The sequence below is a fragment of the Myxocyprinus asiaticus genome, chromosome 17 (genome assembly GCF_019703515.2).
Source record: "Myxocyprinus asiaticus isolate MX2 ecotype Aquarium Trade chromosome 17, UBuf_Myxa_2, whole genome shotgun sequence".
In the NCBI taxonomy this organism is placed as follows: domain Eukaryota; kingdom Metazoa; phylum Chordata; class Actinopteri; order Cypriniformes; family Catostomidae; genus Myxocyprinus; species Myxocyprinus asiaticus.
In genome coordinates this window covers 24,368,818-24,394,884 of record NC_059360.1, presented here as the reverse complement: position 1 = coordinate 24,394,884, position 26,067 = coordinate 24,368,818, and the positions used below count along the sequence as shown (strand labels likewise).

The window sequence follows — 26,067 nt, the reverse complement described above, 5'->3', positions numbered from 1 at the left end:
CAAAATTTTAAATCTTTGTTTCTCTTTCTTTTTCTCTTTGTGTCTGTCTCTCTCTCTCAGGAGCAGCTCATTTCCTGATTAAAGAGCTGTCCTATCATAATCTAGAGTTAGAGCGGAGCCGGAGAGTGGAGCACGGTAGTCGGCCACAAGATGTCTGGCCCTTCATCATCCTTGCAGACGACTGCTGTGTCATGTGGAACTGTGTAGATGTTGACCCAAAAAGGTGCTTGATTTTGTGTTTGTATTTTCTTTACAGTTACTTACAATTATACAAAACAATCTGTTTTATTGGTTAACATAAGTTAATACAGTACTAGAGCTGTCAGAATTAACACGTTAACGCATGTGATTAATTTAAAATGTTTAACACGTTCATTTTTCTTAATCGCGATTAACTAATTTACTGTTAATTCAACATAAACCATCATAAACACTTGTTGAAAGGGTGGAACCTTTGTAATGTGTCCACCTGGAGTCATTACACTGATGCACACACCACAAACACACACACACACTTCTACCAAGGTGAGCCTACAAACTTAGCATAAAATAGCATAATGTCGTAACACGCTAGTTGACCGTTATGCTCTCTGTTATGATAGAGCCATGTAGGTTGTTATCTCAGTAAATAAAAGAATCTCCGCACACACACAACAGCGCTTCCATGATAAAATTATGGAAAAAGGTGTACAAAATGTACAAAAGCCCAGATGGAACTTGTGATAGGCTGAACAATACTTGATTTCTATGTAAGGCACATTTTAATTACCACAGAAGCACGTCAAGTCTTAACTTTCACCAAAACGCAGAATGAGACGTTTTTGTCTTCATGTGGAGTTCAAAGCGGCACTGCCGTTAATGCCCTGACACGAATCATGAATGCGGCTTCGTGATTGCTGTAGGAAAGGAGATAGTCACAGTCTACCAGCAGATTAATATTGTGGAGGATAAGAGTTTAAGAGATTTAATGCCCATTGCAAAGTTCTTTCAATTAGTCAACCTCCCAGTTAGACTTTTGTGAAACTTTTTATGTTACTTGAATTGGTGCTATTTTAGTGTATTTCTATCTTTATATTGTGGAAGGCTTTGTTTGGAAAATTTTAAGAAAGCATTATATTGTTACATTTTGTTTTGTTTTCTTTCCTAAGATGGAAATAAATGCATTTTGACAGGAGAAGTTTATATAGTGTCAAATTTCAGCACTTTCAAAATATGCGATTAATTGCAATTAAAAATTTTCATCAACTAACAGCACAAGTAAATAAATCTGGCATCATAAACTAACAATTAACAATACATTTCTACAGCATTTATTAATCTTGGTTAATGGTAATGTGTAAAAATGTAATCATTGTTAGTTCATAATGTAATATATATATATATATATATATATATATATATATATATATATATATATATATATATATATATAAACCACATCCTCACACCATAAATCAACACCATGTTGATTACAAAATATATATAGTATGGTGACACTTACAACACTTACAAAGCTGAAATCTTATGTCATCTTATAAGTAAATAAGATGAAAAAACATTCTAGTGATCATTTTTGATTAATATCAAAGTGAAAAGTTTCTCTTCAAAACTAATAGCCTCAAGAATCAGAGATTTACACAAAAGGTTGCAGCTGTAGAGTGTTTTTAAACTCATTTGTCTTACCAAAAATAGAGTTTGAGTCATTTGTTTTTTGATCATTTGTCTGACCTGATGTGTGTTTGTGTTTTCAGTGGTACTGAAGGGACAGAAAGAAATGTGTCTTTAAAACAAGTTCTTCAGCGCATGGAGTCTTCTCCAGACATCACTCAATATGGCTTATGTGGGATGAGGAAGTGGTCCAGTCGGGGGGGTGGGGTCGCAGGGCAGAAAGAGCCCTTCTCACGCGGACACCTACATGACTTTCTGTTGCTCAATGTGGACCTCACCCAAAACGTGCAGTACAATCAGAACCGGTGAGTTCCTACAACTTCCATGTACTTTAATTCCATCTAATATTTCAAATACCATGAATTTGGTTGGTTTTTCATCCATTTCTGTCCAAATATTCACTGTTTTTCTCCCTCTCTTTCGACACTAGTTTCACATGTGATGATGTGGACTTCAACCTGCGAGCCCACAGCGCAGGTCTCCTCATTTGCAGGTTTAACAACTTTAGTGTGATGAAGAAGCAGATTGCCATTGGTGGATATGGTACCTTCATCATCAAGACAAAGGTAGGCATTTAGCCATAATCCAAAACCAATTTACTGTATCTATCTAACACATTCATATTTAGTAGTTGTTGACCTATACGAGCTTTGGCTGATACTATTGCAAATACTTAGAGAGCAGACTAGCTAATGGCCGATATAACGCTTCTACTGGCCAATTAGACATACATAATGTACATTGTACAATCCCTGTGAAGCAGATCTAGATATGTGATGGTGAGGAGGAGGAGGGTTTTAAGGCCCTGGTTTTGTTCATACAAAATACAAGAACGAACAGATGTTTACATTTACATTTATGCATTTGGCAAACACTTTTATCCAAAGTGACTTATTCAGTGTATATATTTTATTCAGTTTGTTTCCTGGGAATCGAACCCATGGTTTTGGCGGTGCTAATGTCACGCTCTACCAGTTGAGTTACAGGAACCTATGTGTTCCTAGTGATGAAAGAGACGAAGGATGTGACATCACTTTGATCAAAATATGGCCAAAATGAAGGTATTTTTAGTCTGCTTCAGTGGTTCGTAAGACCACGCCAGTGCAAACTTTTAGGAAAATTTAGAACTGGTTGCTAAACACCTTACTGCCATTGGTCTTTTTCATCGGTAGGTGTGACCTACACAGTGATGACTCTAAGACTTTATAGATATTACGGTTTCATTTTCTATTAATGCACGATTTTCTGTAAAGCTGCTTTGAAACGATGTGTGTTGTGAAGGGCGCTATACAAATAAAAATGACTTGACCTGGAGCTCCACCTACTTTGAGGCTGACAGTTAAGATCAGTCATCTGGTGCAAACTACCAAAATTATCTGTTGTTCGCATAGAGACATACCTTCATTTTCCAAGACCATGCCATGTGATTTGTTTAATTAGTTTACAAAAGGAATCAAATCTACTCAAATAATCTTAAGTACCCATTCACTCTGTTATTTGATATGCTGCTTCACTCACGTGCCTTCTAAAGCTGAAAGCCATTCACACATCTGCCCAAAGTGAGATATGCCTCTTATTATCATTCTTTTGTCTGTATTCTGGCCATTAACACTCTTTTATACACTCATCTTTGCAGTAGTATCAGTGTTATTGTAAATTACAATAACAGAGTTTAACCGGCACATATTATGGCCGCATATGGTGCATCAGTGCCATAAATGCAGAATGTAAACATGACAAAGAACCTATCAGATTGGACCATGTAGAGTTTCATGACTGAACTTTAGAGTCATTTTGTCATTAATATTTAATTTAGGACACTTTTAGCCCAGAATAAGAAAAACCACTGTCAAAAGCAGTTGAAACTGCATTCATTTTGTCAAGGATATGCTACCCAGTGCTTTTGAAACTCTAACATAAACTGTAAGTGATCAGTATGAAAAATCCTATAACATGCATCAAACAATTGTTCTTCTGAATTTTCCTCAGATGACAGACGTACCCACCACAATCCAGCCATCTCAGTACATCTGTGCCCCAGACAGCAAGCACCTCTTCCTGGCCACACCAGCTCAGCTGCTGTTGGAGAAATACCTTCAGCACACCAGCCATCGCCTGTTTCCCCTCAGTGCCCGAAACTACAGCCACCCCGTCCTCTCTGTTGACTGTTACCTTAATCTCGGCCCAGAGGTACTTCAGCATGTCAGTGATGCTCAGAGACTGTGTTAATACCCTTACAAAAAAGTACTGTGCTAGTACCATGATACAGTAATTTTATCAGATTGTAATACCATGACACTTTGATAAATACAGTGGTATGGAATGATAACCACATTAATTTACCATGGTATTTACATGGCACTTAAAGGAACTTCTAAATATACCATGGTGTTACTTATATTAATTATATTCATCCATATGTCATTATCTACTTACAATTGTTTGTACCTTCACTCTGCATACTTCCACTTAGCACTGTGATTCCAAATAATACTTTTGTTTGTGTGTGTGACTACTTCCCAGGTGACAGTTTGTTTTGTTAGCTCCAGACCTCACTCCATTAACATTAGCACTACTGGACTGCTCTTCAGTGGCCTGCTCTTATACTTCTGTGACTCCTTTGTAACTCCTGGATTTCTCAAAAAGTTCCAGTTTCTAAAAGGTAAAGACCAGAAAGATATGTAATAATTACATAGTACTTTTCAATGTCTATACAGTTAATTTTATAGCCTTTCATTCCCATGTGACAAACTATTAAAAAATGGCCAAAAATACTTGAATTGATCCACTCTTTCATAAGTATTTCCTCTTTGCTGGTCCAGGGGCAACTCTGTGTGTGATCTGTCCCAACCGGAGCTCTTTGCGTCAGACGCTAGTTCGGCTGGAACTGGAAGATGAGTGGAGGTTTCGTCTCAGTGATGAGTTTCAGACAGCCAATGCCAAAGAGGACCAACCTCTCTTTTTCCTCACAGGAAAACACATATGACTCTGCAAGCCCGAAGACTCAATCACTTTGGTCTTATTAACTGTCCTGTCTGTAAATAATATTAGCTCTGTATATAATGCACAGGATGTGCTGTACATTTTGCTTCATGCTTTGTTGTTGTTGTTTTTGGTTTTGTTTTCTTAAATCTTAATCTTCTTAAAGGTATAGTTCACACCAAAATGAGAATCCTGTCATAATTTACTCACTCTCATGTCATTTCAAAACCCATATTACTTTTTTCTGTGGAACACAAAAGGACATTTTAGGAAGAATGTTAGCCTCAGTCACCATTCACTTTCACTTTATGAAAAAAAAAAAGCTGAAATTTTTGTTTCGATAATGGTTTGGAACAATATGAGGGTGAGTAAATGATGACAGAATTGTCATTTTTGGGTGAACTCGTCCTTGAAAATTATTATACATTGCACAATGACACACCCTCAAAACATACTTACATCTTTATCATTGTTTAAAATGTATTTATTTACTGTGACCTTTCTATGTTTTTAATCTTTCTATGTTTTATTGTTTGGTGTTTATTGTTGTTTTTTCTGTCATATAGTTGGCTTAATACACAATATAATATTCAAGTATTTTGTAGAAAAGAGTATTTTTGTAGCTGTGTTTGGCTTGTTCTGTGATGTGTGTGGATGAGAGCGTGATGTCATTAAAGTACTTATGTCATATATTTCATACTAGGTGCATCATTCCTTTTCTGCTTTAAATGCTTTTATTGCTATACCACTGTACAAACACTAGAGGGCATAGCAGTTACATTTTCTTTTACATTACTGACATGGTTTAAATATGAAGTAAGCCTACATCTCTTTTACATTGTATCACAAAGTATCAGCCAAACATTTCTTAAATTATAAGTTTTTGTGGTCAAAAACATATTTGAAAATTAACCATTACTATCAAGCAAAATGTTGAAAAGACCTTATTCAGAGTAGCGCCATATTACATTTTTGACTGGACTGAATACAAAGGATAGACTTATAGTCTCTTTAATGCATTGTACTGTAAAAGCTGCAACTTGTCTTTTCTGGAGTTTCTTCTTAAGACTTGGGGAATTTATTTTTTATTTTTATTTTTTCATGCATTTAAAAAATATTTCATTAATAGCCACAGTCAGACAAATTTAGACACACATTTCAATGGCAATTCAACTGGCAAGTACAGCAAGATGGGGTTTTGGGTACCTGCTACTACACTAACCATCTCTGAACATTACGTTATGTAACAGTTAAAGAGATAGTTCACCCAAAAATGAAAAGTCTCTCATCATTTACTCACCCTCATGCCATCCCAGATGTGTATACATTTCTTTCTTCTGCCAAACTCAAACGAAGATTTTTTGAAGAATATGATCTGTTCTCAATACAATGCAAGTGAATGGTGACCAAAACATTGAAGCTCCAAAAAGCACATAAAGTCAGCATAAAAGTAATCCACAAGACTCCAGTGGTTAAATCCATGTCTGTGAGAACAGACCAAAATTTAACTCCCTTCTCACTATAAACCTTAACATTAGCAGTTTCCTTGGCGGTCATGATTTCAAGCTGTATTATGCTTCCTAGCGTCATCTCGTGAAAAAGGAGTTAACTGATTAGATCGCTTCAGAAGACATGGATTAAACCACTGGAGTTTTATGGATTACTTTTATGCTGCCTTTATGTGCTTTATGGAAATTTAAAGTTCTGGCCACCACTGTATGGACCTACAGAGCTGAGATATTCTTCTAAAAATCTTTTTGTGTGTGTGTGTGTGTGTGTGTGTGTTCTGCAGAAGAAAGAAAGTCATACACATCTTGGATGGCATGAGGGTGAGTAAATGATGAGAGAATTTTCATTTTTGGGTTACCTTTCCCTGGGGAGTATCTATATGTCACTCAAAATGTTAACAGTAATTATAGCATGTGGCATATTTATACAGATCCTGGTGGTACATAGGGCTGCCTACAAACATGCAGCCTCAAGCAATTCATTTCAAAACTATATCGACATCAGTTTCACCCACTAACATCTTTTAATCATAAATGTATCAGGTTTTGATCTGAATACACAGATTACTGATTAAAAGCAACTTTTGCCTTTGCTGAGCTGTAAGTGTAATCCCAATTTTTTTTTTTTTTTTTTTCAGGAATATGACCAATATTACAATCAGGCCAATAGCATAAAAAGTACAAGGTTTGCAAATACTGGACGAATACGTCCGAATGACATTGAACATTTGCAGTCAGATCAGTGTGAGCCCTGTTGAATGAATATGTATATGCTTAACAAAAGGAAAGCCTTGCAGGGATATAACTTTTATGCAATTTAATCACCTCTCTCTTATGCACAAACACACACTCGCACTTACTAGATACGCAATTGACAAAGTACATACATAGATGTCACTGTCACCTGATGTGGATGTTTATGGCGTCTTCTTTGAAGCATGTGTAAATGGTGGCTCGTGTTGCAAGTGCACATTCTGTGAAGCTCGTCTGGGGTAAGGGTCAGTCTCAGAGAAAGAGAGAGAGAGAGAGAGAGAGAGAGAGAGAGAGAGAGAGAGCCACAGCAACAGTGGAATAAGGCCCCTCCTGAAATCCTATGTGACATATCTAGTTGGTCCCTGGAAATGTAACATGTATAATGTAACCTATTAAAAGACTCACAGTTGTTGCAGGCTCAATGTGATTTAATTTATTTTCTTTAACTTCACAGTTAAAGTCTTTTCACATATTTTGTCAGAATTACACAGAATTACATGCTTACAAATTTAAAATAACAAAATATTTTATTATAATGTTCATCATAAGATTATAAACATATACAGTATTATTCATGAATTATTGTAACTTTTTTATTTTATTATTATTTGAGGGGTTTCTGTAAAATTGAGACCACTTTTTTGCATTAGTCCACTGTTTCAGGTGAGCTTTTAAATATGGGTGTGGAAAATGGCAGGCAGCCAAAATAATGCACCAGAGTTGAAGAGGTTAAGAAGCTGGTCTAACCCTTAAAATTAGTTTTGTTGGTATAACCTAATGTTTTCTGTTTTATTCAATTATATTAAATAATATTTTATGTTGAATATAATCAGCTAATTTAAAAGTCACCATATGAAAAAACATTTTAGGTTAAAAATTTGTCAGTACATGCTGACAAAGATATTGGCTGATATAGGAAATTTGAGGTTGCATACATTTGTTTAAGATAGAAACTGCAGGGGGGGAGGGGGGGGGGTGGTAGCCTGGGTAGCTCAGAGCAAAGACACTGACTACCACCCCTGGAGTCGCAAGTTCGAATCCAGGGCGTGCTGGGTGACTCCAGCCAGGTCTCCTAAGGAACCAAATTGGCCCAGTTGCTACAGTCATGGTCACTATAATGTGGTTCTCGCTTTCGGTGGGGCGCATGGTGAGTTGTGCGTGGATGTTCCAGAGAATAGCGTGAAGCCTCCACATGCGCTATGTCTCCGTGGTAATGCGCTCAACAAGCCACGTAATAAGATGCACAGATTGATGGTCTCAGATGTGGAGGCAGAGATTCGTCCTCTGCCACCTGGATTGAAGCGTGTCACTACACCACCACGAGGACTTAGAGCGCATTGGGGATTGGGCATTCCAAATTGGGGAGAAAAGGGAAGAAAAAAAAATGATAGAAACTGCAGGTTAATTTTATGGGTGAAATATGTAGGAACAAAATTCTCCAGTGAGAAATACTGCTTTTAGCCACATTTATTCATTTAACAGACACTTTTATTCAAAGCGACTTACAGTGCAAACAAGCTGTGCATTTTGTCAGTACATGCATTTCCTTGGCATTGGCATTGCTAGCGCCATGCTCTATCAGTTGAGCTACCAGAACATCCAGCTTGCTGTTTGTGTTTTGCACTGGCCTTCAACACTGAAATCAATCCTAAACATTTATAATTATTATCACTTCATTTGGTTGATTGTGCATGTGCAAGAGGGTGGGACTGGTTAAGAGATCGAGGCGTCATGTGTGTGTTTCTGTGTAGATGTTTTTGTTTGTGTATACAGTATACAGTATACTATATGCCAATTGATAGAAAGCTGCAGTCATATCTTCTAAGTGTGGCTCTCGGGGAGGGCCCAGGCCTGGCTGCTTGAAGTTCATCATACCAGGTCCTCTCAAGTTTCGCCTGTGGACACCATTCCGAGAACACACTTTTAAAATTAGTACAAAAACACCTTCGAGCCCTGTATATAGTCCACTGCTAGCATGGCCACTCGGTCGTTAGCACAAGCATTTTGTAAGGAGTAGTTTCAGCTTTATACTGTTTTGCATTAATGAACATTCAGCTCTTGACGGATAATGGAACCATGATAGCAGAGGATGAAGTGGAAGGATATGATGAGATATTCAGCCCAAATGAGACGAGCTGGACATGGGTAAATGCAATTGATTTGTCTATTTTTCTCTGTTCTCAAATGCACTGCCGTTGAAATGTGTATCTGGACTTGATATTATTCTTGGGATAAAAGATTTATTTGAAATAAATTTGAAAATAGTTTGAGCTATAGAATATATGTTGTCTAGTAGTTTAAAAAAAAACTTTGGTATGGCTTTCTTGCTTACTCTCAGACTTAATGTCATGATTTTTCGATGTGTGTCTCTAAGATACTGTTTTGTTGAATTTTTATTTTCAAATGAGGTGTTCATTAGAAGAATGAATCGTCAGTTACAATTTGTTAATTACATGACAAAAGTGCATAATACTCATGCATTTTAGACTTAATGGTCCAATGTGTACGACTAGAACTTGCTGTATCATTTGAATATTTATTATATAATAATAATTATGAATTAGTCTGCGAAATGTGATTTGTCTTTGGCTTCTGATGTACAGTGTCAAATGTCTATGTGATATATGAGTCACTAGCACGACTAGGGGAGAGTAATTTGGCAGGAACATTATGAGCGTGTGTCTTAGCTGCTTCTAGAGCCTGAGTTATGTGACCTAGAACCAAAGAGCATTGAGTGCGTCATTGTATCAGGTTACATGGGCATTTACCAACTACACTGTAAAAAAATGTCCATGATTTTAACGGTAAAAGACTATAAAAATGCTACAGTAAAAAAACGTAAATTGGTTAACGAGTAGTTACCGTAAAATATACGTAAATAAATTATAATATATTTGAAAAGACAATACATGTAGTTTTACGGTAAAATTATGTAAAAAAAGTAACTTTTTAAGATGTAAAAAGTATGATAAAAATGTATATAAATTTTAATAAGAAAGTACAAATACTTTTTACGGTAAATTATTGTTAAAATTACGGTAATCGAGTGTTCCCAGAATTCCCTGCGTGACCAATTACATTTCATTATATTTTGTGGTAATAGTTGTGTTTCTTCTTATTTTTAATATCAGTTACGTACATTGGGGTGTTCTGTGTTATATTTGATGTAGTTTAGTTAATGTTTACTGCATAATTTTTATCTCACATGTGTTACTCTGATGGTGTTTAGTGTTTGTGTGTCTCTACATGTTTATTGGTCATTGCTCCTAGAAAGGCCATTATTGATGAACTTCATGTCATCATGTGCTCTTCTGTCATTTTTACGGTGATTAACAATACATTATAAAGTGAAAAGCAGAATTTTATAGTTTCAGTAGGTTAATATATTAAGTTTATCATTTAATAATATAAACGACAGCACTGCACCGTAAAATATACTGTAACAAAAACAGTTTTAAACTGTAAAATTTACAGGTTGTTCTGTAAAGTTGTTAAACTTTTTACTGAATTTTTCCAAAATTATTCTGGCAACCACAGCTGCCAGTTTTTTTTTTTTTTTTTTTAATTTTCTTTTTTAAACAACAGGATTTTTTTTTTTTTTTTTACAGTGTAGACTTGCTGTCATCCACAATTTGTGTGAAAATGGTGCCTGTACAATATTTGACTTTTATTTATTACATCCAGCTACAGTGGATTGGTTTCCTGACTTTAACTGGTCAGAGTATTTTTAATGAAAGGTAAGGCAGAAGATTTAATGGTCAGGCAATAGCTGAAGTCATAGGGGTGCAAAAGGAGTCAGTCAAGGTTGTGTACTCGAAGTTGTTATGTAATCAATGCTGTGGTCTTAAAACAGCCCATTAATGGTTAAGAAGTAATCCACCTTGTTTAGCATTTAAAGTAATTCATATTTTAAGAGTAAAGCCATTCTTCTCAGTACTGTCATTTATAGTTTGGTTGAAGCTTAGAAGCCCCTGTTACAGTATGTTCTAAGTGAAGTACAGTATATGTCAATCTAGATGCTTACATTTGCTCATGCAAAACTTGCTACTACAATGCTAGGGTGTTTTGGGTGGCTGCTAATAAAAAAAAATCCACTCCCAAGTCTCTTTAAAATGATGGATCCTATATGGCTCAGGTCTCTCCTTCAATGCAAGGCTATGGATTTATTTTGTTTATTTATTTAGCCTGTTTTATCAGGCACTAGGCTAAAGTCGTAATTCCGATTGCTTAGAAATGTATTAGCACACCTCTCTCCACCAGGCTGCATGATTTCATATTTCATTCATGTCCATAGCACAAACAATGCCGGACAAGTTGCCCACCATAGCTTTGAAAACCCCATTACTTGAATCAGACTGATCTTGTCGGAAATCGGTGACAGAATGACGAATGTTTTGTTGGCTAAAATTGTCTGTGCTTTCCGAATTTTGGAGCTGGTCCTTGGTGGCCGAAGCCGGAACTACAGTTGAACCATTCACACAATGCACTGCGCAAGATATCAGCTAACATTATCCAAATAAAACATATGAGATGTAATTACATTAATATACTCCTAATCCTAACCCAAACCCTTAACCTAACCGGGTCTGAATTTAGGTGGAAAACAATTCTGAACCAACACACTGATTTCTGACGAGATCATGTTGCTTTAATAATAATACTAACTAGGGATGGGCACGAGTACTCGAGTACTTGGGTACTTGGAAGTGGCAGCAATGATCGATCATGCATAATGTGACTTTTCACTTAATTCGAAATTCAGTGACAATTACCTGACAACTAAACACAAACGTGTCAAAGTGGGCAGGGGCGTAGATTCCAGGGGGCATGGGGGGGAGGTAACCACCCCAATAATCAAAACAAGCAAGTACAACCCCCCTCCCCAAGATTTATACCATGATCAATGGAAATATGTAAATGCTTCACACTGCAACCCCCCAATGTTCAAGCCAAATCTACGCCCTTGAAAGTGGGAGCTTATTTGTAAAATTGAGATTGCTTACGTTGTGTTTTTGAGGGGTACATTGATTGTCAGCGACGTCTCATAGCAACCAAACTGATATACGACGCTGCAATGCTATCGTTCAATAATCAAAAGAGAGTGTAATTAACCGTGTCTCTGCAAAACGTTTGCTAAACACGTTTTATTATACTTTAATGTAAGAACTTTGACTCATTAATGGATATTATTTAATAAAAGTGAATGTTTGTCACTGTCAGTAAACCTCCCTGCCCTGGGTGCCAATATGTTCGCGTGATGTAACACACACCTGCATCTCGACAAAATGGGAGTTGAAGATTTCCGCATTTCCTAGTTAGAAGTCCGACTAATGTGTCATTCCGTTGCAATTTTGGAATATGGAGCATTGCGGCTTTCCCCACAGGAGCAAACACTTGGGGAAACACACACACTCCAGGCATGTGGCAGTGGACTCAACGCGCTGAAGCAGCACATATACAGCAGACGAGTGTTTCAAACAGCTAGACAGAGCGCAGCTAAATGGAACAGAATGCAGCGTCTTCAAAACTGAACTTCAACATAACACGCATATTAAAAACGCGATGGTTATGGCGTCTCCTGTTAAATATTTGAAAATAGACGGTTCAGACAGTCACTAAAAAAACTGGTATACACTTACTAAGATTACTACGGTAACCTGAAGGAAGAACAGACAGATGCACGTTGTGCACATTCTTTTTGCACATTTGAGTTGGCAGCGAATCTTCACATAATGACAAAATACGATGAATTATATTTTGATTATGCAATCTTTTGTAAATTTTGTAACAGATTATTTTATAACAGCCTATAATAATAAATAGACGATACACTGGAACAAGACGCAGTGCAACAGACAAAGACGTTTGTCAGTTATTATATATACAATTATGTACATGACATTGCCCCTCGAGTAGGCTACTTGAGTAGACAAAATGACCAAAATGCCCATACCTAATATTAACCAAAAATAACCACTAATAATTACAGTCTGATTACTTAGAGTAAATGAAAGTTCAATTGACTATAAAGATGCAACATAACAGATGTAGGTTTAGAACAATATTATGGATATTAGCTAAATAAAGCAGTGAACAAGCCTGAATAATAATTTACGCACTATACTGCTTATAAAGTTAATTCCATCAAACTCTTTTTTGAGATCTGCATATGGCCAGTATTGAGTAGGCTAAAGAAAGACTGATGTTGTAATACTAATACAAAATCACTTATACTGTGCTGCACCTCTGCAGCAGTGTCCTTTTGTGCTGAGAGGAGGGAAACAGTTTTGCTGTTTTATTGGGAAAAGGGTCTTTAGCTTGATTGACTGTTAACAGTCATCAGCATGATCTTCCAGCTACTGTAAGCCTGTTCTTTAATTTCCAGAGCACTGCTGCTCTTTGTCTGGTGTGAGGGGTTGAGTGGAGAGAAATAGTGGTAAGAAAATATTTTGAAGTCTTTTATATGTCTCCCTCTTCTTTTAGACCAAACACTCTTATTTAATTTAATTCTTAAAGGAATATTCTGGGTTCAATATAAGTTAAGGTAAATCGATAGCATTTGTGGCATAATATTGATTACCACAAAAATTAATTTTTACTTGCCCTTCCTTTTCTTTAAAATAAAAGCAAATATCTGGTTTATAGTGAGGCACTTACAATGGAAGTGAATGGGTCTGATCCGTAAACATTAAAATACTCACTGTTTCAAAAGTATAGCCACAAGACTTAGCAATATGTGTGTAAACATGATTTTAAAGTGATAAAATTGCTTACTAACCTTTTTTTTGTGTAAAGTTATAGTCAATTTTACAACTTCATTGCCATGACGATGTAATGTCAACAAATCCTAAAACACTAAAATGACTGTAAAAAAATGACTAACATATAAAATATAATACTAAGATGTTTAAACAACTTTACAGCTCAAATAATACATGAATTTTAACAGAAGAATTAATGTAAGTGCTTTTATAAAATTATAAGATTCACATTTCTGCCTTAAAATCCTCCAAAATTGGCCCCATTCACTTCCATTGTAAGTGCCACATTATAAATTAGATTTGTGCTTTTGTTTTTTTTAAAGAAAAGGAGGGACGAGTCAAAATTATTTTTTGTGATTATCAACATTATGCCACACATACTTTTGATTAAGCATAACTTGTATTGAATCCGCAATATTCCTTTAATTTAACTAAAATTGCGCAATAGCTTTTTTCAAGAACAACTGTGAAATTAGCTAAACATTCCTTACTTTCAAACAGTGTTTTTGATCGATAGTTGTGGTGGCGTGATTGCAGTGGTTGGTGGGTGATCATCAGGTCAGTTGTGATCCAAAACTCTGTTCTGATAGGGTCACAGACACCAGGGAAAAACAATGCTAAATGCAAATGATAAAATGTAACTAAGCATATGATTGTGCATATAGGATAGCAAAATAAATAGGCTTATCAGCCATTAAAAAGAAGGACAAACACTTTTCATATCTTTTGTTTTTGATGTCAAAGGCAGTGCATCCAATCTCTATTATGGTATTTTGGTGCAAATGTATCAGCCATTTGGAGGAAAATAGGCAAATTAGGCATATGCCAACAAGAACAGGTTTCAGGAGATGTCCTTATACTTGAAAACCATAAACTATGCTTTGCAAGGTAAAAGAAAATACAACCTACATTAAATATAGTTTCAATGAGGATAAATGATTAGTGTGGACCACTGTGTGTTTTGTGCGGTGAATTGTTGGCTGCCAAGAGCATTAAACCATCAAAATTCAAGAACCACACTTTATGCATTTACAAAATGGTCAATTTTCCTATTCAGCCTTGTGTCATGTTAACATTTTTGCATAATGTTGGGCCTACAAAGTTCAATTCCAAAGTCTGATTAAGCATTTTTGTTTAATTTTGTACTATAAACAATTTTGGCCCTGTATTGGTTTGCAGCTGGTTCCTAAACTGGGAACACTTTACAATAAGGTTCCATTCATTAACATTAGTTAATGCATTAGGTATCATGAATGAACAATGAACAATATATTTTTTCATCATTTATTAATCTTTGTTAATGTTAGTTAATAAAAATAAAAATGTTCATTGTTAGTTTCTGTTAGTTCATAGTGCATTACTAATGTTAACATGTACAACATTTGATTTTAAAAATGTATTACTATATGTTGAAATTAACATGAACCAAGATTAATAAATGCTGTTAAAGTATTGTTCATTGTTAGTTCATGTTAACTAATGTTCTTAACTAATGTTAACAAATGGAACCTTATTGTGAAGTGTTACCGCGAAACCAGTTTAGAACCACTGGTCTAATGAATTTGCACATGTTCACAAATTTTGATATATATAGTCTCAAACACACTTCCTCAACATGTTTACAGCCCAGTCCCTCACACTAACTGAGCAGGATCTCATTACTGCCAATGGTACATGCTGTGCTGTTCTGACATGTCTAAAATACAATGGAGTGATGCAGAAAAACAGAGGCCCCACTTCCCTGAAGAGTCTCGGTGTCAATCTCTTCCCTCCTACAATAGTAAGGTCAGCAGTTTAGGCAACGCATGACCCCACAAGCCTTCTGTCACTGCCCCCTCTGGCCTCTGATTGGTGGAGAAAGCCCATCCCCGGTGACTCCCCCTTCCTCCACGTGAATGTGTGCGTTTTCTTGGGAATGTATTTCCATGATGAGTCACGTGCTTAGCTTACTGACTGAAATGTAAAGAGTGATATACGAGTCACATGCTTAGATAACTGACTGTAAAGAGTCATATGGACATGCTATCTATGGTAGATAATATTCACAACTAAATAATGCATAGACATATTTTATCTATTCATTGCCATAGCAGATTATTTTGACTGACATGAGATACCAAAAAAAACAACAACAACAAAAAAAAAAAACTGGCAGCTGTGGTTGCCAGAATAATTATGTAAAAATACAGTAAAAATGTAAACAACTTTACAGAGCAACCTGTAAATTTTACAGTTTAAAACTGTTGTAATTTACATGACCACGCTGGCACTGTAAAAAAAATAAAAAAATAAAATACTGTTAAATTTACAGTAAAAAAAAAAAATCATAAACTTGATATTAACCTTCTGAAACTGTAAAAATCTGCTTTTTACTTTATAATGTATTGTTAATCACCGTAAAAATGACAGAAGAGCACATGATGACATGAAGTTCCCCAACAGTGGCTCTTCTAGGAGCAATGACCAATAAACATGTAGAGACACACAAACACTAAACACCATCAGAGTAACACATATGAAATGTAAATAATGCAGTAAACATTAACTAAACTACATCAAATATAACACAGAACACCCCAATGTACATAACTGATATTAAAAATAAGAAGAAACATAACTATTCCCATAAAATATAATGAAATATAATGGGTCATGCAGGGAATTGTGGGAATGCCCGATTATTGTTTTTTACTGTAATTTTAACAATAATTTACTGTAACAAGTACATGTACTCTCTTGTTAAACGTAATGTCCATTTTTTACCATTAATTATACAGGAAAATCATACCTTTTACATCTAAAAAATTTAATTTTTACAACATTTTAAAACTATTGTCTTTTAAAATATATTACACATTTTTACTGTATATTTTACAGTTAATACTTGTTAATCAATTAACTTTTTTCCCCCGTAGCATTTTTACAGTCTTTTACTGTTAAAATTACAGACATTTTTTACAGTGTAGAAACTAGGAAGTGTATCTGGAACGTACTCTAGTGTGCTGGTGTATCCTGTAGAGAAATCAACAAATCATGAAATGAAAGCATGTTGAGGGCATGTTCTGCGTTTAGAGAGCTGGGCAGTCCTTGCAAAGTTTAATCTGGGGAAAATTCTTTTAGGTTGTTCATTGCCTGGGTAGTCCTTCAACATACAGTATACACCCTCTCGCCCCATCTATCCACATATCTTCTTTAGTCGCCCTTATCAGAGAAAGGAGGCAGTTCCAACATACAAACACATACCCACTGAACAACTCAAACAAACACAAGGTCTGAAATTCCTCTTTAGGACCCTGGGGTTACCACAGTACATTACACTACAATAGCTGCTCCTGTATGTTAGAAATAGAGGAATGTATGCTTTTACTAACATGTACAAATTACATCTAATATAGATCATCCAGATTATATTTGAACTGATATAATCAGAAAAGATGCATGTTTGTCTTAACATACATTGTATGTTATAACAACTGTTAATAAAAACGGTTATTGGAAAGTTTCTGTTTTTTGCATTACTGCATTTGAATTGTAGTATAATTTACATAACATCAATCAATCTGCTTTTATCCAAAGTGACTTATAAATAAGAAAGTTGATTTAGATTTTGTTTGGTACCATTGCGCTACCATGTTTTTTTTGTTGTTTTTTTTTTTTTTTTTTTTTTTTTTTTGGACATGTACAAAATAGTAGTAGTACCATGTTATTTGTTATAGTACTTTGGACTTAAATACCATGCAAATACAATGTAAATACCATGGTACATGAATTGGGTAATCATGTAGTTCAATAGCACAAAGTACCATGGTATTACCATCTAAAACCATCACTGTACCATGGTACTGCCACAGTATGTTTTTGCAAGGGAAACTGTATCATTCCCAGGAAACACCTAATGTCCCCTAATGTCTCTTCTATTTTGTGTGGCAACCTGATAAAAACCTATAGAGAATGTTTTCTAATGGTTATTTATTTTCTTTATTTTTTTTGTAAAATGGGAACCAAAAATATATAGCTGAGTTTTTGTTCCTCAGCAGTGCAAATCCACCAAATCCAGCCTCTAGCAATCACTTTCATTTTAAATTCAATACAAAATTAAATGACCGTGCGTGTCGAATCATTTCAAAATTAGTTTGCTTTTTTTTTCTCGCTTTTCAGTGATGCACAGACTTTGTTAGGCAGGTGTTAAAACATAACATACCTTGACATTTTGAGCGCATGTGATGATGGAGTAATAATAATGACTAAACCAAGCACCCACATGTCTTACAGCCACAGTCAGACAAATGCTATTGTAAACATTTGATTGCCAGTGGGTCCGGCTGCTCTGCCATGTAAGCATAGGAGTCAGTGTGTGTGTTTGTGTAATCTAGCTTGCATTCAGTGCAAGGCATGGTTGTTATTATTTCACCACTTTAATTCCAGAAACAGGAAGGAATTATAATTAAATATTAAGTAGCCTACCTGTAATTTAATATATGTAGATTTCAGCCAATGCATTGCCTATTGACTGATATATTTTTCACATGCAATAAACTACAACTTGATTTATTCATTATAATAAAATGGACAGAAAGTAGCCTACATAATTAATAAATAATAATAATAATAATAATAATAATAATAATAAAACACTTAAAAACCTAGGGTCTCTAATAATCCTATACACTTTTGATACTTAAACTATTATAAAATTATTATTATTATTATTATTTGCAATTTTGCCGTTTGTGTATATGTGTGTGTGTTACACTATTCATAAGACAGAGAGATTGAGCAATACTAAAGAGGTGTTGGCACAACGCCAAAAAATGGTTGAGGTACAGTACAAGGGGGTGGAATGAGGTCCGAGGTCACTAAAGACACGAGGTATGCGTTTAAGGGATAAAAATCTGAGAAAATGTAAAAACAATAAATGTATAATGACTTGTATTTTGAACCGATGCTCGCATGCGATATAGACAGCTAAAATGAGCATTGTAGTTTGTCGCGTTGCGTCGCACCGCTCGCATAAACAAAATGTTTTATTGGTCGATAGGATGCCGACGTCAGGATTCTATACGCAACCGTGAAAGACGCGTTGTACGCGAGCAGCGTGGCTTCTGTTTACTAACGGGTGCGTTCTCATGGTCATTCGCAGTGTATAAGGGGCTGTTCACACCGAAAGTGTTTTTCATGCGTCTGCGCTGTTTTTCTACTTGTTTTTCTATGACAACATGCCCTAGACGGTCGTCTTTGACCATTGCGCCGCGTCCCCCTGTTATTTTCAGCGTCTCGTGCAGTGCGCCTTGCCGCTGTGTCACGTTGAAAAGAGCGTCAAATTCTATAACCCCGTCTCGAGACACCTGCGTTCAGTTCTATTCGAGGCTGCGTCTAGCTTTTTAAGCGCGACGGCGTGTTCGGTCTGAACGGCCCCTAAGCGTGTAAAGGGTTAATTTTGATGTCAGCTGCAGAGGCAGGACTGCTACTCACTGCAAGCAGTTCCACCCTGCTTTATATACAGTAGCGACACAGATAGTCGCTGAACAGACAGAGTCTTGATCGGGAGAGGGAAGATTACATGACTCAAGATCAGCCAACATCAGTTCAGCAGCACACAGATGAGGATCGACTAATGCTCTTAAATGCAATGACATCCTAACGCGTTTGTCGCATCCCACGTATGTATAACGCTGAATTTCATCGCTCTCTGGCCTCTCATTTGCATTCTGTATTTTTCATAATCAAACTGCATATTCTTGAGGGTTGGTCAATTTATGTGCACATTTGTGTGATATGATGATTGGTTACAATTCGATGGATCACGTAGCCACTGACTGTAATGATCCGTGACCTATGGTTTCTATAGCAATCATATACAGTAATTTGAAATGTTATGTCCCAAATAAGAATTTTAATTTTATGTACAGCAATTTATACGTTTGTTAAAAATATGATCCATTACTGATTTAGTAGCGATTACAGAAAAATCTCTCTAAACTAATGATAAAGCTTACAAATTGACATCTATGATTATGAACATCACTGTGCAATATTAAGTGTAAAAAAATAATTCATTAATAATGGAGTGTCTTGCTTGCCCTGTAAGATATTATATTATTCTATAGTGTTTGTGAGTATGGGCAAATTATGCTTGTGCAATTATTAGCATTAGAACCATTAGAGTCATGTTAAGTCCCATGTGACTATGTATGATTATGTCCACAATTAAGCAGTATATACATTCACTGAGCACTTTATTAGGAACACCTGTGCACTTACTTATTCATGCCATTATTTAATCAGCCAATCATGTGGCAGCAGTGCAATGCATAAACTCATGCAGATACAGGTCAGGAGCTTCAGTTAATGTTCACATCAACCATCAGAATGGGGAAAATTTTTTTTATCTCAGTGATTTCCACTGTTGCATGATTGTTGGTGCCGGACGGGCTGGTTTGAGTATTTCTGTAACTGTCGATCTCCTGGTATTTGCACGCACAACAATCTCTAGAGTTTACTCAGAATGGTGCCAAAAACAAAAAACATCCAGTGAGTGGCAGTTCTGCGAACGGAAATGCCTTGTTGATGAGAGAGGTCAACGGAGAACGGCCAGACTAGTTCAAGCTGACAGAAAGGCTACAGTAACTCAGATAACCACTCTGTACAATTGTAGAGAGCAGAATAGCATCTCAAAATGCCCAACACGTCAAACCTTGAGGTAGATGGGCTACAACAGCAGAAGACCAGATATATATATATATTGTGATGCTGAACAATGAAGACTTGTTTAAAGATTTCTACACAACTCCAGGGTTACATCAAAAGGAATACATTGTAGATTGCCTGGTTCTCCTATGAGAGCATACTGTACATACTGATTTTCCCCTCCTCTTGATGTCAGGAAAACTTCTCCTGCCATGTCTGATTTACACAATCCCCTGCATGCATATTGTAATAGTACAGTAATACCAACACAAAATATGTTTTTAACTGCAGTCATGCAGACACTTATCACATTACTTAAACATTTTTTTTTTAACTTAATTATTTTGTTTAGTATATATGCTTGAGCCTGGCATTACTAAACCCTTGACAATGCTGTTGGAACATCAGTTGTAGTCCTATTTTGAGTAGTTTCATTGTCTGCACCACTTAAATTCGTCATGGTGTTCAATGGCATTCATTTCACCTTTCACCTAAATATGCCAAAGAGGTCTTGGCTCTGCTCCACAGTCCCTTTCTTTTACGTGAAACCTGCAGTTGCAAAATGTTGCACAATTGTCGAGACCTGTTTATTGTAAAGATGTTGAGTATTTTGTTGATTTCAATCACCAAAATTCCTCTTTCTTAACTCTCTGTAAACACAGCTGGGTCATTAAAATCACATCAACATGACAGCTGGCTTTGCACACTTGGCTATGCACTTTAACACAAAAAGATATTAATATTTGTGCAAAAGTGTACAGAGATGTATAATGCTTGACTTCATAACAAAGATTATTTGTTATGATTAAATTGTTAAATACTTGTATATTAAGACAAGTTTCAAAATGTGTTTAGGAAAAAATGCCACACAATTTCTATGTCCCAGAGCACAATAATAGACATTATAGACACTATTTTGGTACATTGGTGCATAAAAACAAGAGAAAATAATCTTTTTTAAGATGCTGTAGATTTAAGTTGTGCTTACCCACCTTAAAGGTGCCATTTCACAACATTGTTTCAAAGCAGCTTTACAGAAAATTATGCTGTAACAGAAAATGAAGCTGTAATGCCTGTATTGTCTTAGAGTCATCATTGTGCGGTTTGGTGAAATCGTGATTGTAGATTATGCCTTAAAATAATTTCTCTCTATTCCAGAGTCAGACCATGAACTACGTGGGTCAGCTGGCCGGTCAGGTGTTCGTGCAGGTGAAGGAGCTATACAGAGGCCTGAACCCTGCAACCCTGTCTGGCTGTATTGATGTAATTGTGGTGCGTCAGCCCGATGGCACACTACAGTGCTCGCCTTTTCACGTCCGCTTCGGCAAGATGGGAGTACTGCGCTCCCGGGAGAAAGTGGTAAGTGCTAGCGTAGGCATGTTTTAGGGTGGTAAAGTATTGTGTATATAATGCATATTTTTCCAATTTACCAATTCACTGGTCTTGTTGTCTGTGTTCTCCTATCCTAACTTAATGTGGGTAGACAACTATAAAGTAAGACACTTGTAGGTTGATACTGTGGCACTATCATAACATTGCTCTGTTTGTTTGAGCATACCGACCAACCCAACACAGCAACATGACATGAGTATGTGGATGGACTATCTGTTTGGCTGACCAATGGTAGATGGCAGATGTTTGGGAAACCAATTCATTATTTTTGCAATTAAGTTTAGTGACACTAGTGGCGCAGAAATTACACACTTCACCTTTAATTCATGGAAATCATATTCAATTCTGGAAACATCTATAATGGTTTGGAGTCAAATAAGAACATAAAGTAATTTATGTTATACTAAAAGGTTTAATACTTAGAATTAGGTAAGGGTAAAACACTTCTTTGAAGAGGCGATACAATTAATATTGTCAATGCCTCTGTGTTGCACATGGCTTACTGTTGTAAATTGTCTTTATTACAGTGACAGCATTCTGTCTTCCATCTCTCCTCAGGTTGACATTGAGATAAATGGGGAGCCGGTCGGTTTACACATGAAACTGGGTGAAAATGGAGAGGCGTTCTTTGTTAAAGAAACAGAAAACGATGAGGTGAGTAGTGGCGTCCTGTACAAAAAAATAAATCGTCTAGCGTTGGTTTTTTTTTTAGCATCCAAGGTTAATTTTACTCTGAGGAATGTAACATGAAGTATGGAAGTCTTCTTTAAGTACCATAGCTTGAAATTTGAACTTGTTTACTGGAAACAATCATGCTGCACGCATTCTGTTACTCGAGCTTGAACACTTTGCTCTAGAACAGACACTGTTTGCCAAGGCCACTGCCAGCCCATCTTCCCCCTTCCCAGGCCTGACAGAAAAAGCGAGCCAATTTAAAGGGCAAAGTAAGACCGGATGAGGAGAAAGCCCTGAAATCAGCCCGGCCCCTGAGATAAAAAAAGCACTGCCCTCATAATGTTGGTTATCCCCCTGGCTAAGTCTTCCAAACCTTCCTTATTACATTCAGACCACAGATGTCGTCTTGCTAATCATGGCCATGAATGCATGAGATGAGTATCTGCTGGGGTACATTGCGTTCGGTACATGCTAAAATTGTTGCCTTGGTTAGCACTCATGTGGAAGGTTGGCACTTGACGGTTTCTGACATTGGCTGAAAAGAGTTACCCTTGCCCTGTGCTCCCTCTTACAGAACAGAAAGTAACTGTCCTGCTATTGTCGTAGAAGTATAAGTGAATTCACTTATTGAAATAATGTTGCTCTCTTTTATAGCTCTTTTAAAAGGAGAACATTGTCAACATATGTACTCAAGATTTAAGACATAACCTTATGATGAACCTTACAGAATCTTTCCATCTACATAAAACTACAGCAGGGGCACAGCTACCATTTACAAGGGCTACCCATTTCAACGTTTGTGCTACCTTCCAGATCCCCCTTAAATGTTTCACCATCTGAGCAGTTGATTTGGCAGCCCATGCGTTGCATATGTTGCAACCCCTTTTTTGCACAACTGAGCTACAGTATATAACAATATTATGTGCTTGCCAAATTATGTAATTCACCATGGCATTGGTTCAGCATCAGTTTGCCTAAACCTGCTTAGATGTATGTGATTAATTTGACAAAATATAGTCAGTAGCAAGCAGAGACCTATCACTGCCTTACTAGCGCAGGAAAATGTAATTGCTACACACCAACATAAAGTTATTTATATATTTATAGATTAAATTCTGACCAGGTACTAAAACGAAAGTTTTTTTTCATTTCGGTTTGTTCTCTGCAGATACTGTATTTTTTCATATGGTTACAGTGTTCCGTTGCCACTTTTCCAATTGGTAATGGGTTAGAATGAAATTAAAGAATGGTTAATAATGTTCTTTTTCAAAAATACATCTAGCTACTTAAAATCAATTAATAGCCTAAATCTAGGCTATTAAGTAGGGGCAGTGGTAGCTCAGCGGTTAAGGCTCTGGGTTACTGATCAGAAGGTCGGGGGTTCAAGCCCCAGCACCGCCAAGATGCCACTGTTGGGCCCTTGAGCAAGGCCCTTGACCCTCTCTGCTCCAGGGGCGCCGTATCATGGCTGACCCTGCACTCTGACCCCAGCCTAGCTGGGATATGTGAAAAAGAAGAATTTCACTGTATATGTGCAAATGTATAATGTGTGATAAATAAAGAAAATTATAAAAAAAAATTATAATTATAAAAAAATATCCCTCTCTTGTAAGCATACACCTACTGTTTGGGCGTGTTTGGACTAAACGTCATCTTATGCAGTTTTAAACAAATTATTTTATTTTTAATTATTTTGTTTTAATTACCAATCTGCTTCTCAGTCAGAGCCCGGCCGCATTAAATCTGTATTAATTTATCATATCTAACAATAATTCATTGAAGACTTGAAAAAAACGGAGAAATGTACTTTTTACCTCAATATTTTTCCTTGTATCTGGATTAACCGTGCATTTCTATGTACTAATTATACAGTATATAGTTGTCTAAATGTCTTCAGCATGTCACAGAAGGCTACATCTACAACATTCATTAAGGCAAAGAAATGCGTGATGCAGCATCAAAGCTAAAAAGAGAGAAGCCTAATTGTTTGGGCAACAGGAAGTGGTGTAATTCGGAAAATTCCAAAAATACAGTAACAAACCATTTAGACTTAAGTTTCATGAAAGAAAAAAAAAATATTAGAAAGAAATTAAACGGTTACCAATATTGAAAAATATTTTCACTCTTGAACAAATGAAAGGGACTTCGTTACCATTTTGGTTACACTCTGCAAAAAAAAAAAAAAAAATTGTTCATTTTCTGTTTTTGTTTTTGTTCCTTAGAACATTTTCAGTCCCTGTTTCTGACAACAGTTTTCAATTTCTAACATGAATTGTTTTGTTTTGAAGAGTGAAGATTAACATGAAGAGTTTTAAAAGTTTTATGTTTGGACCTACTGGAATGTACTTACAGATAATTATTTTGGCTTTGTACTTTTTGACTATATATATTTTTTTGTGTGTTAGCCAGTTAGAAAGTTGCGTGTATTGGAGAAGAGAGCTTAGGGTGATACTACATTAATTATTTTTGCAGTTCCGTTTTGTGCTGCTAGTAGTGCAAAAATATGCTCAAGAGGCCGTTCACACCAAACATGTTTTTGCTTTCGCCTGTGCCGATTTTTAATAGTTTTTCTACAGTATGTAAACGTGCTAGAATGACATCTTTAACCATTGCACTGCATCTAGCTGTTTTTTTATTTATTTTTTTAGAGTAAGCAGCACGGGCTCCGCATTTTTAAGACACCATTCTAATTTAAAGGAACTTCACTTTTTGAAACACGTCTCGACAGAATTGTTCCATTCGTTGGAATCCAGCTTTTTTTTTTTTTTTTTTTTTTTTTAAACACAAGAACGCGTTTGGTCCCATATGGAATGTGTGCATGTAGAATTCTGCAGAAAACTGCAGATTTGGTACATGCATCATTTACAAATTTCCACACATCCTCTGGCCCATGCATATATGTGTATTAAATATTTTAGCCAATTTATAAGTGATTTCAGCAGCCATTAGGACTGTAGTACTCAACTCAGTTTAACAGATTGTTACGCGTTTAAAATAAATAGATTCCGAAGAATCAGCACAGGAAATGTCAAAACAATCCACAGATTCTGTTTGGGCCTAGTCTGAACTTGTGCTGACAGTCTAGTTCTTAAGGGCAACTGTACATGTAAACAACTGGACATTCTGTGTCATTTTATATTGATTTGGTTATCTGTCTGTCTTTAGCAGCCATGCACACTCTTATAAAGCCATGGCTTGAGGACAGTTGAGTGCTTTTGTGCACGTGCATGAGTTTAGTTGTAATGAAAGATGCAGAGATCTGTCACATGGCATTAAGGTCACATTGTTGTACAGCTAAGATTTAAGCTGACACAGTGAAACCAAATCTATGGTTACAGTCTACAGCTATGTTTATATGAATATGGGTTCGCAGATACAATATGTTTTGCATTGTTTGCTTACAACACACCCTATTAGTCTGAGATCTAGTCTGTTGCTCGCCCTGCTCCATCCATCCATGCATGGCTGCATGGATGTGGGGGGTGTTTGCCCAGAACAGAACCATACCGCCAACACCAACAGATGATTAAATTGTTTACAAGTCAATAAAGTATTCATTCAAGTATTCAAGTTAGTATTTATTTGACAGAAGTGGTCTTGACTGAACTGAAAGTTTTTCCAAACCAACATTTGATTTGCAG

At 36.2% G+C, this 26,067-nt stretch overlaps 2 protein-coding genes across 5 annotated transcripts in view; both read left to right on the top strand.

The window, feature by feature from the left end:
- Positions 1-5,162, top strand: part of greb1 (growth regulating estrogen receptor binding 1) — a 34,563-nt gene extending 29,401 nt beyond the window's left edge. The window contains exons 26-31 of the mRNA XM_051723374.1: positions 61-223; positions 1,752-1,973; positions 2,099-2,234; positions 3,658-3,858; positions 4,192-4,330; positions 4,491-5,162. Coding sequence (XP_051579334.1) covers positions 61-223; positions 1,752-1,973; positions 2,099-2,234; positions 3,658-3,858; positions 4,192-4,330; positions 4,491-4,654 — 1,025 coding nt within the window. The 3' untranslated portion in view covers positions 4,655-5,162. The remainder of the gene's footprint in view (positions 1-60; positions 224-1,751; positions 1,974-2,098; positions 2,235-3,657; positions 3,859-4,191; positions 4,331-4,490) is intronic.
- Positions 5,163-8,464: 3,302 nt separating this feature from the next.
- Positions 8,465-26,067, top strand: part of lpin1a (lipin 1a) — a 38,479-nt gene continuing 20,876 nt past the window's right edge. Inside the window, exons 1-3 of one of the 4 annotated variants that reach the window (XM_051723382.1) lie at positions 8,465-9,056; positions 21,518-21,718; positions 22,310-22,405. In XM_051723382.1, the coding sequence (XP_051579342.1) occupies positions 8,955-9,056; positions 21,518-21,718; positions 22,310-22,405 (399 nt within the window). In that variant the 5' untranslated portion in view covers positions 8,465-8,954. Of the gene's footprint in view, positions 9,057-18,493; positions 18,542-18,905; positions 19,333-21,517; positions 21,719-22,309; positions 22,406-26,067 lie in introns of those variants that run through there. The other 3 variants (XM_051723383.1, XM_051723385.1, XM_051723384.1) reach the window with 3 other exon arrangements.